Source organism: Parasteatoda tepidariorum, chromosome 7, assembly GCF_043381705.1.
Source record: "Parasteatoda tepidariorum isolate YZ-2023 chromosome 7, CAS_Ptep_4.0, whole genome shotgun sequence".
Classification (NCBI taxonomy): Eukaryota; Metazoa; Arthropoda; class Arachnida; order Araneae; family Theridiidae; genus Parasteatoda; species Parasteatoda tepidariorum.
Genome location: NC_092210.1, coordinates 89,723,799 through 89,741,503, shown reverse-complemented (window position 1 = coordinate 89,741,503; position 17,705 = coordinate 89,723,799). Strand labels below are relative to the sequence as shown.

At 30.8% G+C, this 17,705-nt stretch overlaps 2 protein-coding genes across 4 annotated transcripts in view; both read right to left on the bottom strand.

The window, feature by feature from the left end:
* The window catches only part of LOC122269156 (uncharacterized), a 112,886-nt gene extending 99,359 nt beyond the window's left edge, over positions 1-13,527 (bottom strand). For all 3 annotated transcript variants that reach the window (XR_011637122.1, XM_071182933.1, XM_071182934.1), the window contains exon 1: positions 12,539-13,527. Coding sequence is in view for 2 of the 3 variants with exons in the window: in XM_071182933.1 (XP_071039034.1) it covers positions 12,539-12,935 (397 nt within the window). In the remaining variant the exon portion in view is untranslated. The remainder of the gene's footprint in view (positions 1-12,538) is intronic.
* Positions 13,528-14,988: 1,461 nt separating this feature from the next.
* LOC107447792 (solute carrier family 22 member 21-like) overlaps positions 14,989-17,705 on the bottom strand; it is a 29,034-nt gene continuing 26,317 nt past the window's right edge. Inside the window, exons 9-10 of the mRNA XM_021145578.3 lie at positions 16,878-17,041; positions 14,989-15,116 (exon numbers count right to left, since the gene is read on the bottom strand). Coding sequence (XP_021001237.2) covers positions 15,074-15,116; positions 16,878-17,041 — 207 coding nt within the window. The 3' untranslated portion in view covers positions 14,989-15,073. The remainder of the gene's footprint in view (positions 15,117-16,877; positions 17,042-17,705) is intronic.

Sequence of the window (17,705 nt, the reverse complement as noted above, 5' to 3'; positions counted from 1 at the left end):
AATAAGAATTGAACCTCAAAGGGTAATACATATATATATATATATATATATGTAACATATATAATTAAGAACGACATGCTGAACTGTTAAAAAAATTTTTATTTTTAACGTTACACGGTTTAAAACTCTATACAATGTAACTACTTCTGAAACACTGAGTTAAATTAGAAGCTTACTAACTTTTTATCTGCATATAAGTATGTAGAGAAAAAAAATTATTTTATAAATGCTTGTTTTTTGTCTAAAAATATTGTTAAAGAGAAATTTTATTATTACATCATCATTGATCGAAGCCTGCTATAAAAATTTTTAAAAAAAAATTTGTTAAAAACTTGTAAACATTTTACGTACATAGTTTTTTTTTCAAAAAACATCATGCAGAAATGTTACACAAATTTTTGTTTTATATTGTATATGGTTCAAAGTTTTCAACAATATAACTACTTTAAATTAACTAAGATAACTAAGTTCAATGTTCACCAAGCATGGAATAAAACTAGAAGCTCACAAATTTTATTTAATAATATTATAGTTCAGCAATATTCTTAAATACGCAATTTAAGTACGTTTCTCAAACCATGTCAGTTTTCTTAAATACATATTTTTTTAGCTGTGTCCATTTTCTTAAATACGCTGCGTGAGCTATGTCCACTTTTTAAAACACGCGTTTTGAGCTGTGTACAAAATAAAAAGCAAAAAAGCAGAATAAAAAAAAATAATAAAAAAATATGCAAAATAAAATTAAAAACATAAAGTCATCTATTATTATTACTAATAACGTGATATAAGAACTCGTTTGTTAATAATGAACTATAACTAATGACTCCTCCATTATCTTCTGTTGGATCATTCTTTGATAGTTCTAATAGCATCGCCCTCTAAATGAATCGTCTGCTGCACCCTATTGTTCCAGAAAAATCTTCCTCTCTCTCTTCGAGATGGTTGTTATTTATTACGAGATCCTCTTTATAAGCGGTCGAAGACTTGTAAAGAATCAGGTACTTATCAGGTACTTAATTGAAAGGGGATGGGGGAGGAATTGAAAACTTTCTTTGGTGGACTGTTTCAAATTGGCTCATTAGAGCTTCTTGTTCAATCAACACTATTGTATTAATTACTGCATTGATTCCATCATCAGGGGTCTGTCCAGGCTGAATTTACTACCGTTTAGCGGTACCTTCACAAATTCAATTTTAGGTAAAACGGTAGTTTCACAAATTCAGCTTCAGGAAAAACGGTAGTTTCACAAAATACTTTTTCTTAAAATTTTATTTTTGTATCCCTTAAGAAACGGTAAATCTATATTTTAACCATGTTTTTGTATTGATTTTTTAATATAATTTTTAATTTTTCACAAATTATGTCTAAATTTTCACAAAATAGGTACCTTTCACAAAAACCTAGACAGACCTCTGATCATAGAACGAGGTGTGTTCAAATTCATGATTCAGAAACATTTCTTAAACCGCGTAGACAAATTTTTCAACAAAAAACAAGCACCTTTTAAACCCTTTTCAAGCACTCAAAAAATATCTTTAAGAACTTTGAAAGAATATCCTAATTGGACAGGGTTGGCAAAGTTTTTGACAATTGATGGTTTTATACGATTTTATTTGCTTGTCAGTGACGACGACGATGGTGCATCACCAACGATGAAATTAACATCTATCGCTAATAGAGAGAAGAAGAAAATTGACAATGTTTAGTGGGTCCACAGTAATAAGCAAAAATTCGAGATTCTATTACTGAGGGCGGAAACTGATGTCTGAAATTGAGAATCTTTAGCAAACTGCAGTAGAGTTGCACATGCGAGACAAAAATCCTTACCACCGGATCCAGCGTAGTACACGCAAGTGCGGACCCGCAAGTATTTCATCAAATATGTAAAATAAATCGTGCTTTCATACACTACAGACCGACAGTACGCCGAAATAGATTGGGGTTGAATTAATTGTGAAAACGTTGAATAGGACAATGACTTTTTGCCTAACTTGTGGCGAAAATCAACATGATAAAGAAAAATATCACGTTTCGGAAAGGGGAAAATTAAGCACTTTTCAAAAACACCCAAGGAAAAAAGCACCTTTAAGGGCTTTTAAATCATTAAAATCGAAAATAAGCACCTTAAAGCGCTTTTTAAAAACGCTACGCACCCTGTTACCTTAGTGTGATACTGCAAATTTCTTAGAAAACATTGAGTATTATATTTTAAAATCAAGAATTTCGTTTCGAGCTTTTCATTAGTAAAGCTTAGGTGGTTTTTACCTTAATAAAATATAACAAATTGTCTCTGAAGGGAAATTAGTTTTATTATACAGTCGGACCTCGATTTAACGAGTTCATAGGGACCGAGAATATTATTCGCTAACTCGAGAATAATTCATGATATCTAATAAAAATATGATATCTAATAAAAATTTGATATCAAACAATATCTAAAAATATGATATCTAATCTCTAAAATGATATCTAATCTCTAAAATGATATCTAATCAAAATAAAAAAAAGATTTGTCTAACCTTATGGAATATCCGAACATCTCTAATAAGCAAAATACACAAAATAAATCTTACACTTTTCACTCACAAACTCAAAATACAGCGAATAATTAATTACTCGATGGTTAATTCGAAGCATTTCGTGAATAAGGTTTGCTTATTTCTTACTTTAATAAGTTCTTTTTTCGACGTCATAAAGAGAAGAAAACTCTTCCATTTTTTTTTACCCTACTGACACGATTGCACCAAAATACTGAACTAAAAATTCTTTGATTCGCACGTTAAGCAATACAATATAACTTTAAGACTTCAATTTTTCAAGCGAATTTCATTTGAGGTAAACCTCTCAATTTTAAAAATGAAACTTTTTTAATTTTCTTATTTGAGCCATGATGGCTGAGGGGATAGAGCGATAGCCTACCAATGAGGTGAATTAGGTTCGAATCCCAGCGATGACTGGTCGATACGATTCCGCATCCGGTTTGCCCCGACCACACTTCGGACGTAAAATAGCCTCAGTAGACGGATCATGAGTTAGAGTCCCCTTGCCGTCAGGCAAGTCGTGAGATGTTTTCATGGTTTCCCTCTCCATGCACCGCAAATGCGAATTAATTCCATCAAAAAGTCCTCCACGTAGGCAAATTTCTCCCAATACTTGATGCAGGAGTTCCCTTGTATTTTAGATTGGTTTCAAATTTACAAAGCTATGGAGTTGAACATTTCAGGAGTCTGTACAGATATTTTGTGAAAGGTCCGCTTTTGTAAAATTCTGAAAAAAATTACTCGTAATTTGTGAATATAAAATAAACGTTAAGTCACATTCGTTCAGCCAGGGTCCTGCTTTTGTGAATTTGTGCAAATAGGGTCCTGTTATTGCAAACAACTTTTTCAAGTAGTTTTTAAATTGTAAAGACATACAAGATTATGCTCAACACTGTAAAATTATAATTAAAAATATTTAAATTTTCAAAAATAAACAGCAATTGCTGCTACCAACTTAGAGATGCAACATACAAATATTTGGTATTTAGCCTATGCTGCTGAACGCAGAATATTCATTTCGTACGCAGAATATTCGAATATTCATTTCGCAGAAGCGTCTGCCGAAGACAAAACTTAGTTCGTTTACATTTGTCTTTCTTCTCCCCACCCCCCCTTCCTGGGAAGGGTTTATTCGATTAGCAAAACAATAATGAAGATAAGCAAATTTGTGAAGGGCCCGATTAAAAGATAAATTATTTTGTGAAGGGTCCGTTTTTTGGTTAAAATATTTTGTGAAGGATCCGTTTTTATGAAAAGATATTTTGTGAAGGGTCCGGTTTTCTAGACAGACCCCTGTATTTGTAGTCGTAAACCAGAAAATTGGGTCGGCTGTTCAACGACGGTTATCGAATAAAATAATTTTTCTATTTATCTCTTAATTCTATTTATCTCTCATTGACTAAATTTTATCTTCATGAGAAGTGGGAGAAATAGTGAATGAGGGCTTTTATAAATACAGATGTTTGATACAAAGTCCAAAGAAGTCTTTTTTAAAGAGTCATCTTTGTTAAAGATGCAAATGTTATTTTTGGAACTCCTTTTATATTTAAAGTTAAAAAAAAAGGCCTTTGATTTCTGTTGACCCTAGTGACACGATGTCCGCCTTTAATGTACCTTATTTCTTTCCCTTCCCCTATGTTTGAAAATGTAATCAAGTGTAAATTGTGTCTGTACGCGAATATCCTAAATAACTATGTTGATTGTTTTCAGGAAAATAATGATACGCTAGGTCAATATATGATTATGTACCTTCTGTTGTTGAACTCTTTTCTCAACTACGATAATAAGAAACCAGTGAAGATGCTATAAAAAAAAAGAGAGAGAGAGAGAGACATTGGCGTGGGTGTCAAGGTGTTTTATGGGAACAACCAGATCACCTAGACCTCTCTTCTGGAAAAGCCATTATCATTATCTATGCTTCTTTCTCATCACACTACTGAATTAACAAATTTGGCACGAATCATTCATTCTTTAGCGCCAATCCATCTTGTCGAGGCCCTTTAAATCAAAAAAACCCACGCCAAGACATTCCATTCAAAATGTTTTAAGGAATAACGAGGGGGAAAAAAAGAAAAGAAACTGGTCAGAAAAATGTTGAACAGTTCAAGGGTGGTTGTCTGCGTAATTTTTTTTTCTTTCGCCTTTTGGTGATGGTGATTTATTGTACTACATATTTAAGTTGAAAACGAAGAAGTGACTCTTAACCCAGTTTTTGCATTGATTAGTTCTATAGAATTAAGGTTAATAAAATAGTAAGGTTTCCTGGGGTACATTTTTCTTTTTTTTGGGGGGGGGAAGCCTTATGACGTCACAAGCTTACTTAGAACCCTTTTTTTAATTTTACTTTATTTTATAACCGTCGTTAAACAGCCGACCCAATTTTTTGGGGGGTGACTACTAATGTTCAACTCTGTTAGCCTTGTCATTTTGAACCCTATCCCGAAAACAAGGCAACTCCTGGATCAAGTATTGAGAAGACTTTATGAGGGAAGTAACCCGCATTTGCGTTTTATGGAGAGGAAAACCACGAAAACCTTCGACGGTTAGCGTGACAGTATAGGGACTCTAAACCGTGATCCGTCTAGCTCTAAAGATATTTTACATCAGTACCGACCCATTATCGCTGGGATTCGAACCCTGTTCACCTCATTGGAAGGAGGACGTTCACTGATACTTAGACCTTTCATTATTATTCGTATTACAGGGAAACCTCCAAGAAAGACCACCTCTATTTATGACCACTTTTGAGATTCGCGGAATTTTTTTACTTTTTTTTTATTTTTTAAAAACGAGCATCTCAAATAAACAAGCCTTCTTTTAAAGCTAGCTTAATTAATTTTCATAAAGTAAAATTAAATGCAAACATAAAACATAATTGCCTATTTATTTAAAATAGCGTTATGATTCATAATTATGAAATTTGTTTTTACACATAGTTCAATATGGGAACATTTTTATTAGGGGTCTGCTGTCCAGACATTTTGTGAAAGGTCCTGTTTTTGTAAAATTGCGAAAAAACTGTTCATAATTTGCGAATATAAAATAAGCGTTAAGTCACATTCGTTCAACCAGGGTCCTGCTTTTGAGAATTTGTGCAAATAGTGTCCTGTTATTGAAAAAATTGCTAAATATCTTTTCAATAGGTTTTTAAATTGTAAATAGATACAAGATTCTGCTCAACAATTGCTGCTATTAAATTAGAAATGCAACATACAAATATTTAGTATTTAGCTCAACACAGAATATTCATTTCGGACGAATAATGGAAACAAAATCACTCACATTTTAAATATTTTCATTTGACGTATTTTAAATTACACAACTTAGTTATACATCACTTTTAATGTGTTACGTATTAAGTAAACTTAAACAATTCTTAAATTTATAACATTTTATTTTTAAAAAATTGCCATAAATTACTTTTTATTTGCATAATATTCTATTAATTAATTTTATGAATACATATAAATTGATCAATTATTTATTTACGAAAAAAATATGATTTAATGTTAATAAGAATGCGCACACGATGTTTGTAAAAGTAGAAATATTTTCTGAGAATACTACATTTGGAATTTAAACTTAGGGAAACTTAGTTTGTCTCGAACCCCCGGGAAGGGTTTATTCTATTAACAAAACAATAATGAAGATAAATTTGTGAAGGATCCGATTAAAAGATAAATTATTTTGTGAAGACCCATCAACGGAGAGTGACCGCTCCCGTTCACTGCCTTTAACAACTGTTTTGAAGTCTCAGATTTATATTTTATCGTTTAAGAATTGACTTCCAATTTAGGTCAGACAAAAATAAAAATATTTTTTTTCCAATTTGAAACATTTTAGAAGTAAATAGTTTCAAAAAATTTTTATTTTGTTTCATGTCTGTAAGTTTTTTTAAGTCGGAAAGTATGATTAATGAATTTGGAGTTCCCGATAAAAAAAAAACATTTAGTAAACCATCGAACACCATCAGTCACTATTTTCAGCTTGAGTCATGATTGTTTGTAGGAAAGGAGTCGCTTACTTTATTTGAAAGAATTCACGTCTGTTAGGCATTGAAATAGATAGAAAAATTCTTTTACGCTGCTCAGAAAACAATTGTATTGTCGTAACATCCAAGACATGATCTCCAGTTAAAATTTGAACAGTCTAAAAATGGTCAAAATTTTAAATAACGATATTCGCTGTTTACGACTGCTAATGTTCAACTCCGTATCCTTGTAATTTTGAACCCAACCCAGAATACAAGGGAACTCCTGGATTGGGAGAATTTCGCCTTCTTGGAAAACTCTTTTGATGGAACTAACCCGCATTTGCAGTACATGGATGCGGAATTCGTATCGGTCAGCAAGCGCTGGGACTCGAATCCGGTTCATCTTATTAGAAGGTAAACGCCCCTGAACCATCACGTCTTATTCTATAGCATTTTGTATCCGTCGTTGAACAGCCGCCCCAATTTTGGGTTTACGACTACTAATACACAATTCCGCAGCATTGTCATTTTGAACCCATCCAGAAGACAAGGAAACTCCTAGTCTACCCAGTACCCCCAGAGTATTGATTGGAAGTACCCCCAGAGATATTGATTCGTTATGGAAACATGGAGGACTTTGCGACTCGACAGATTTAACGTGCATTAGTCACCATTTACTATACATGGAGTCTTCGGCCGGCTGGGATCGAACCCACGAACTCTTGGACATGGACCCAGTGCCCTAACAACCAGGTATCCCGGCCATATTCTACAGCATTTGTAAATGCTGGAAGGTATCGATCGACAATTTAATGATTCGAATCATCAAAGTGAACTGATTCGAATCACTTTGCTGATTCATTGTGGCTAAATATACCAGTTTTCTATCAACAAACTTTTTAAAAATCCTCATAATTTCGCAGGTGATTTAGGACAGGATTAACTATTTCATTTAAAGGTTAACTCGTTATTAAATACTGCAATTTAATCACAAATCAGGCTGTCAATTCAATACCATTCAATAATTTACTTTTAGGTAATTTTTTAATCATCAAATCTTCTAGATTTCGTTTTAAAAAAATCTGAAAGTTCGGAATTTATCGAAAATTTCTATACCTTACAATTTTCTTACCATTCACAAATTAATTTATAAAAAAATCATTTAATTCATCCGAATACTCCATTGCATTACAGATTTAAATTTGCGATAACAACTTTTTGTGAAAGCTTTTGTCTGTCCAGACATTTTGCGAAGGGTCCTGTTTTTGTAAAATTGTGAAGAAAAAAAAACTACTCATAATTTGCGAATTTAAAATAATCGTTAAATCACATTCTTTCAACCAGGGTCCTGCTTCTGTGAATTTGTGCAAATAGGGTCCTGTTATTGCAAAAATTGCTTTTTAAATTGTAAATAGATACAAGATTATGCTCAACAAATCGCTGCTTCTAAATTAGAGATGCAACATACAAATATTTGGTATTTAGCCTATACTTCTCAATGCAGAATATTCATTTTTGACGAATAATGGAACAAAATGACTCACATTTTTAATAATTTCAATTGGCGTATTTTAGCACAACTTAGTACTGTATCACTTTTAATGTGTTACGCATTGAGTAAACTTAAACAATTCTGAAATTTATAATATTTTATTTAAAAAATTGCCACAAATTAATTTTTATTTACATAATATTCTATTAATTAATTTTATGAATATAATTTAATTTTATGAATAAAATATAAATTGATCAATCATTTATTTAAAAAAAAAAAAAAGAAATGTCATTTAATATCAATAAAAATGCGCACACGATGTTTGTAAAAGAAGAAATAATTTCTTACAATACTACTACATTTGGAATTTAAACTTAGAGAAACTTGGATAACTTCTTTCTTCTTTTTTTTTCTTCCCCCGGGAAGAGTTTATTCGATTAAAAACAAATATGTGAAGGGTCCGATTAAAAGATAATTTATTTTGTGAATGGTCCGTTTTTATGAAAAGATATTTTGTGAAGGGTCCGAATTTCTTTTAAACAGACCCCTGGAAAGAATAATTGCAGTTTCACCAATCATTAAAAAGACGCGAAGAGAAAAATGTCACATTAAAATAACATTAGAGTGACAAAATTTTGAACCGTTATAGCGGTTAACCTATTAGAGTTTATGACTTAGTCTGCCGCCCTTCACTTCTGTTATTAAATCTGAATTCGATGGGGGGGAGGAAGTTATGTTTCACCAGAAAAAGTTTGCTTTTTAGCCATAATACGCATGTTACAGTTATCTGATATACACATTTCAAGATATTTCTTTGAGATATTACCAAATGAGACGGAAAATCCGACCCACGGTTCAAAAGTTACCCGACTCATCTGTATATTTTGTACCAGGAAGTGGAATCTCCTATTTTATATTTACGATAATAGGAATTGAGGTTAGGTAACTTTAGTTAATGTTGACATAAAAGTTAAGATGTTTATCCAATCATGTTAAAAACAATTTTATGTTGAGCAATAAATATTATTGAGGTCAGCTACATTTTGGAAGTCTCTCCAAAATACAGGAAAGGTGTACTCATACAAAATACATTAGGATATAAACACACTTCGATAGAATTATTGAAAGAAAACAGCGGACCTCTTAGAGAGCTTTGGAAGAACCAATTATAATTAAAGGAATAAATCTGAAAACGATAACGTTTAAGTATCATTATGATATAATAACAATTAATAAACAATATGAAAAGAAAGGGTGGTTTTTTCTAAAATCGGAGAGTTCAACTGCTTTTTTTTTTCCTTTTTGCTTATGGGAACAATAATCAATTAAGTTGTTTACATAGATTAATAATTACTAAATAATTTCGAAGTGTAACAAGGAGCTATTTTAATAAAAGGCAAATTATAAGCATATTTTTGGGTGCTTACTCATTTCCCCGGTGCAATAATAAAACAAAACGATAAATTCAACTGTTTGTTTATTTATTACATTATTTTGCTGTTGATTTTTTTTATTTGTTAAACAAATAAATAAATAATGAATAAATAGATAAATAAATTAGCTGAATTTACTTTAGTCGGTGAAATGGTTAGTACCTATTCTTAAATTTAAAAAAAAAAAAATCTGTGCACACTTTGTCATTTTAATGCGAGTCAGGCAACAATTTTTAAGTAGATTAATAATTGTTTCAAAAAGGGTGGTTTCGTACTGTTGGAAAATAAACTAGATCTCGATAAACATGGAAACTCGACCATTTTAAAGATCAAATAAAGTAAAATGATGCATGTTTTTAAATTTTCTTATATTTTTGCCTGCATACAGGACAATTCCTAAACATTTTGTTATGAAAATAGGATACCTGTAAGTGAAGTAGTGTATGCATATCGATCCTGATTGGTTGTTGAAACATGGCATTTGCTTGCGTTAGCAACTGTTTTTTTCCATTCTGACAGGAGTAAGCCAAGCCCGTCAAGTATCAATTCTCGTAAAGTGATACATTCTATAATCTTTGATGAAGATTCTCTCATAAAGATTTCAATTCTTTCACTATATATTTCTTACTTATGACAAAGGCTGGCACGAAGAACGTAGAACATAAACAAACCAATTCTGTATCGAAGTTGCCAGGTACACAAAACAAAAATTTATCACGGATACCATAAAATACCTAAACAAATTATGTATCTGAGAAAGAATTATATTTCAACGAATTCGATGCACAATACGGCGCTTATTTAATTAACTTCACATTAATTAATATTCTTACTTAAGTGAAGAAACTTAGCTCAACTTTAACACGCCATTATGCTTATTAACGATCAGCTGGCACTGACGTCATAGATCACGTGTGTGGATATCGTCTGTGATCTTCCTCTCGGAGTGAAAGGACCAAATTATTTTATTGTATAATTTTATAACCGTCGTTGAACAACCGACCTAATTTTTGGGTATACGACTACTTATGTTCAACTCCGTAGGCTTGTATTTTTGAACACAATCCAGAAGACAAGGGAACTCCCGAATCAAGTAGTGGGGGAAATTTGCCTTCGTGGAGGACTTTTTTGATGAAACTAACCCGCATTTGAGTTACATGGAGAGGAAAACCACGAAAACCTCCGACGGTTAGTCTGATGGCAAGGGAACTATAATCCATGATCAGTATCCAATTAGGGGAAAGCTGGAAATTTGAATTTCGCGATATAATATGTAAACCTGCTTAAAAAAACTTTTTAAACGAATCTAAAAATTTTTTGCCCACAAATATTAAATTTGTACAGACAACGAATATTCGTAGCAAAATATTATTTTTAATGAAATTACTCCAGTCATTTTTATTATTTTCTTTAATAATAGTCGTAAAATTTTGAACTGTTAGATACATATGCGTTAAAGCTTAATACATTTTAAAGACTGTAATTTTAAATGAAAGGAACACAAAAGATATTCTTAACAAAATCGGTCGTAAAGTTATTTAATTTCAAAATGTCGTGCATTTAAAGTTTCACTTTAGGAAAAATGAATTCAGTTTTTTTGCTAATAATTAATAACTTTATTTTTATTTTAAAAAGAGAAAGATCAATTTGAGTTAAAAATTCTATGATTGAGAATTGTCAATATTTATAAAGAATATGAATAATATTTTCGAAGTAAAAAAAAAAAAAATTCACACGTTGAAGGTTAGAAACTAATTGTTGCCAAACTAAATAGTCGGGATGTTACTATACCATTTTATTATTTCCAACTTTTTAAAACATTAAATTTTGTCAATTATATGTATTTTAATAAAAAAAAATTCCCTTTAGTTATTACAATTAATTTGTTTATTAAAAATAAAGGGAAACTAAAAATAATCAGGTAATCAAAATAATATAAAAAGAAGCAACCTTTTAAGTCGATTAAACCTCAAAGCTGTCTAGGGTTAGGACAAATTATAACTTCTTTGTGTTGAAAAAATATTTTTATTTACTGAAATTCAATAATAATAATAAGAAGAAGAATTTTTGAAAAATAAGAGAACTCAAAAAATCCAAAAAATACTTTTTGTCACTGAAATAGATACCATTGCATTTTCTATTTTTAAAGCTATAATTTATCTATTTATTTTTAAAAAAAATTAAATTCAACTTAAAAAATATTTACAAATCTTTTTTACGAAAATTGTGTACATTATTTATTATTTTTGTACTATTTATTTTACTTTATGTTTTTTTTTAACATTATTTATTATGCTTAGTATTTCCTCATTTGTTTTTGTAAAAAATTAGGTGGTCTAGCAGAAAAAGAGCTGGGAACATATAAGATCCTAATTTTTTTAAAAATCCATTTAATGTACAAATACAACCAGAAGTTACTTTTTTTTTTACACAAAATATTCTTTTTTTTTTCAAAAATATAAACAGTATTTGAAATTTAATGACTTAAAAATTTTCAATGTTAAAGACAATTTTTTTTTCTTAAATAACTTGCTAGTATTCATTACGACGATTGAAAAAAACTTCATATCTTAATAAAAAAAAAAAAAAGACTAAAATTAGACCGCACAATGGGTAGAATATAAAACGGAACATGGCAATAAATTTTGACCAAATGTATAGATTTCATGCACCAGGTCACAATCTTAGTGGTTCAAGGGCCTGGTCTAACACTTGGAACCTGCTAATTAATTAGCGTAAACGATATTTTAAGTTACGAAATCAGACACAAAACCGCACTTTCTCTGAATAAGCAATAAATTCGCATGTTCAAATATAATTCCATGCTAAATATAATTTTTCATATATATTTATTCTTTTATTTAATAATAATCGAAAACATTGTGAATTGTACTGTAAATAATTTTTTACTTAACTTTAAAAAATATAAAATTTGAACGAAGTCGATCAAATAGCAAACGAGAAATCAAATTTCAAGTATACACATTTTTCTTAAAACTTGTTTACTCAAAAACTATTTGACCGATTACGCTCCAATTTTGTATTTTTACAATAATATTCAGAATCAGCAAATAGTGCAATCGTGTTTATCACTTACCTAACATGAGTATGTCGTATCCATGGGGTGGCCGAAGCATCCGTCTGCTCCAGGCGGATCGAACAACCTCCAATGAGTAATCCGTTCCTCCCACCAGCAAAGTAGCCGGTCGAACAAAACCTTTGTATTCCAAACTTTTAACGCTCTGAACTAAGCATGGGTTCCAATAACATTCTTCGTTCTCTCGAATCCAATCTAAAAACACTTCAGGACCAAAATCACACTCGGCGATTTCTTCACACTCTTTACACGGTTGCTCTTTCTTTCTGTTCCGCTGCTTACGATTCAATTTCTTAGAACTTGGCGGAACTCTTTTTAGAACAAGGGCGAGTCCCCTGCTCAGCAGCACCTTGCTCGACTCCACTTTATTCGGAATCGTTTTCTGACAAGGGGGCATAGCGATGAAGTAGTTCGTTTGCTGAGGTTTTACAACACATTAAAAAAAGAAGCCATAAAAATAATCCAAAGCTTGATATAAAAATTTATTTTTAAAGTGTGCTGATTCACTCTATATAACATCACCAAATCTAACTGTTCTTTTAAACGTTAGAGGACGATAAAATCTCTCACACTATATTGGTTGTTTCAATACTACAGAAATCGGTTTCACTTTACTCAATAAAATATAGAATTCAATTTCACTTTACTCAATAAACACTGTTCTAATTTACTGAATAAATTGAAAAATTCAATAAGCTTTCAAACTCAATAACTTAAAACATTCGATAACACTTTTCTCATTAAACTTGAAGAAATTTGGTTCCGAAGACTAAATAATTCCTAGCCAGACGATAAAAATACCAAAATTTTTATCGTTTGATATTTAAATAGGTTTGTCATAGAACAGCGGAGAAACTGATTCGCGAAAGCGGCGTTTGTATTTGAACAGTTTCATGATTGTGAAGCACGAAAGAAATCGGTTAACAACAACAGAAAACTTCTACATTTCACGCAACTCCCGTACAGTAAACGAACAGACTAATAATGGAAGAAAACTTAGAGGTAAAACGATACTATCAAACAAGCGCATGCGCAGGATGACCAAAAACCTGTTTCATTGTTAGCTGTAAACACACGAAGATGAGGGTTATTTTAATCATAAAGTTTCCACAGCTTTTCTTTTTATTACATTACATTGTTAATTTTTAAAGAATTGTATTTTTTTTTTCGTAGAACATTTGAATTAGAAAATTTGGAAATCACATCCGGCTTTCCCGTCTTTGATCGTTTTGTGTTTCATTTTAAAAATAGTTTTGCATTTGAATTCGAAAGAATGTATAATAGAAAATACAGGTATATTTAGAAGAAAAAGTGTGTTTTTTTGGTTTTTTGTTTTTCCTTTACAAGAGGGGAGTCGATGATTTCTATTTCGAAATTGATTTCTGGTTTTACAGTTGTCTTTTTTTATTAATTTCAGAAGAGTTTCTTTAATCTCCTGTTTACTGTTACTCGCTAGTCCCTAATACTAATTTCACACTTCAGTATTTCATAAACAGTAACGTTTCAAGTTTTTTTTTTCACAAGAGGGGATTCGATTTTTTTTTTCGAAATTGATTTCTGGTTTTACAGTTGTGTTTTTATTAATTTTAGAAGAGTTTCTTTTATCTCCTGCTTGCTGTTACCTAATAATAATTTCGCACTTAATTAGTTCATAAGCAGTAACGTTTTCAGGTTTTTTCCCCCTATTTTCCAGGTTATTTATTTATTTTAAGATTTCATTTCTTGAGATTTTGTTTAAATTTTGTGATTTATAACTGCATTAATGCTATTCAAAAAATTTTACACATTACAATTTGAAGTTTGAAGTTTTTACATTATAACTAAATAGTTTCCTTCGAGATTTATTAAATTAAATTGCACAAATAAATGTAATTTATAATCGTGAGCAAAAATTAGTTTGATTAGCCCGTTTCTGCAGTAAAATGTTCAATTACGTAAAAAGTAAAATTAACTGTTGAATATCTCAACTTCCCCATTTAATCATTCTCTCAGATCGTGAAAATATTAAAATTAGATCGAAAGTTATTCAAGGTGATATCTTTTTTTTTATGTTGCGCAATGTACATGTTAAAATTATGTTCTCTGATCATCGTTCGCTGATCTGCTTGTTGTGTCACTTATTGTTAAAAAAAAAATTCTGTTTGTAAAAAAACATCAGTGTGCGATAGTAAAAAAAGAAAACAAGCAATAAAAAAAAATTTAAAGTCTATTCCTACATAGTCAAACAAAGAAAAATTTTATTTTAGTTACTTTTTATTAAAAAATTCTCCCGTAGAAAATAAATTGTAACATGTTGTTAAATATCGATAATTTCGGCAATAGAGAGTGATATTAAATTTTGCACTTAACTGGTTTTAGTGACAAAGTGTGACGAAGTGTCTTTAATTTNAAAAAAAAAAAAAAAAAAAAAAAAAAAAAAAAAAAAAAAAAAAACATGAGTAACAAATCGATGCGTTTTATAACGTTTAATTTTATTTGAATAAATAGGAAATACATGTAAAAATTTTATTCACCAGTACCAGTACTTTTAAATGCTCATGCTTGTACTGTAGGTTGATCTGAGGAATCTTGCTTCTTTCTGCAATGATAAACAATTTCTAAAAGCTTTTTTTTTTCACAAAAAAAATCTCGAAATATTCATGGAGCTACTATTTCATGCATTTATAGTCAAAAGGAATTTGGAGTTTACGGGGTATGTCGTTATAGCAGTTTTTAATGTTAATAAATATTTTAAAAATCTTCATCAAAAATAAAAATGAAAAAATTTATAAATATTTTGAAAATCTTCATCAACAATAAAAGATAAAAATGAATAAATATTTTGAAAACTTTCATTGACAATAAAGAGTAAAAATTAATAAATATTTTGAAAATCTTTATCAAAAAAAAAAAGTTAAAATTAATAACATTTTGAAAAACATTTATCAACAATAAAAAGTAAAATTTATAATAAATATTATGAAAATCTTCATCAATAATAAAAAGTAAAAATCAAAATATTTTTAAATAAGAAATATTTCGGTTCTCGTGATTTTCCTCGCCATGTAACGCAAATGCGGCTTAGTTCCATCAAAAAATTCCTCCAAGAAGGCAAATATTTCTTAGTACTTGATACAGGAGTTCCCTTGTCTTCTGGATTGTGTTCAAAATGAGAAAGGTATAGAGTTGTTCGGCTGTTCAACAACGGTTATCAAATATAAAACCTCAATGCTGACAATATCCTTATTGGTAGACGGATCATGGGTTAAAATCCAACCTTGCCGTTTTGCCAATCGTTTAGGAAAAAACAAATGCCGGTAAGTTCCATCAAAAAGTCCGATTACTCGTTTTTTCCAACGCTTGATTCTGGAGTTCCCCTGTTTTTTGGGTTGGATTTAAAATAACAAGGCTGTTCAGAGTGGAACCTTGAAAGTCACAAAATAAAGTCAGCTGTTCAGCGCCAGCTTTAAAATAAAATGAAGTATACAGCGAGAGATTGAAGCGGATTACCAAGTAAACCGAAAAACCATACTTTTTACGATTAATGGGAACATTTTAATATTAATATTTAAAGTGGTAGCAAGTTGTATGATGAAACATTTCATTATTGATGTAATAAATTAAATTTAGAATTATTATTTTCATCACTACGTTCAATGTAGATACATATGTTACAGCGATTGACCAAAATTGGTGGTTGTTAAATTCCACCGGTGAATGTCACATAATCGCTCTGGTAAATGTCCCAAATATCACTGCCCGGTATGCCCTACATCAATGTTTTTTAAGGTCAAGTACCACTGCCCAGTATGCATTTAACCGGTACTCCGAACACTGATGTTTCTCCTTATCTATCGTCTGCAGTTATTAAAAAATCTAAAAAATATAATTTTATCAACCAATAGTTTTATCTGAAATTGGATCTAACAAATATTTCGGACATTCACCAAAACGATTACGTAAAGGACCGAGTTGCTAGTAGGTCACTGGGTCCATGTCCAAGAGTTCGTGGATTCGATCCCCACCGGCGGAAGTCTCCCGGTGATGTAAATGGTGACCGGTTGTAAATGGTGACTGGTGCACATTAAATCTGTCGAGTCACAAAGTCCACCATGTCCCCATGACAAATCATTCCTCTGGGGATACTGGTCCAGGATTTTCCTTGTCTCCTGGTTTATTTCAAAATTACAAGGCTACGGGGGGCTGAACAACAGTAATCGTAATGAAATGAAAACGATTATGTGATTTTTGACATTCACCGATGAACGTCGACATTCTCCTGATTTCGGTCATTCACCGTAACTTCTTCCCATATTTCTTTCTATTGAATGAATGACCACTTCTATAATTGATCACATACCTGTTAAATGAGAAGAATTCTTGATCTTTCTGAAAGTCTTCCAGGTCAGAAGCATTTTGCGGCAGATTTTTATCCAATGATTCAGGCAGAAAAACGGCAGATATTCCAGCCAGGAAACACAGGAGGCTCATAACGACAAATGGTATTGCTTTACCGTACATCCCCTTTATCGTTCCATAGAAACAAACAAATAGGTAAATAAATAAATAGGTAGATAAATAAATATAGTATCTGGCCGTATTATTAGACGCATTGTAAGATTCTTATGTAAAATTATAATTATCATGCAATACTATACAGCTTTATTGTTTTTACGCGACTGAAACCGGTTTGCACTTGTTTACGTTCGTGTATCAATTGGTCACATTAGGCGATATATAATATAAATTCGACTATAGGATAAATTAGACGACATATTATATAAATATAGAACATTTAGTACATTCGGAATTATATTAGCATATTATAATAATTAGACTCAATTATTAGACGCACTGTTGTGTTTCAATAATGACATATTTTGCACTAGTTTATAGGCAATACTTTTACATTTAAACATACATGTAATGGGATTTTGTTCAGGAGATTTTTTATATACTTCCTATTTGTATTTATTTTTAGCGTATTGCATAACAATGTTAACCAATTGATACCCTAACGTAAAGAAGTGCAAACCGGTTTCAGTCGTGTAAGAGCAATAAAGCTGTATAGTATTACATTATAATACTATACAGATTTTACATAGAATCTTAAAGTGAGTCTTGGCCAGGACTGTAAATAGGTAAATAAATAAATAGGTAAATAAATATATATATATTTTTTTTTTTA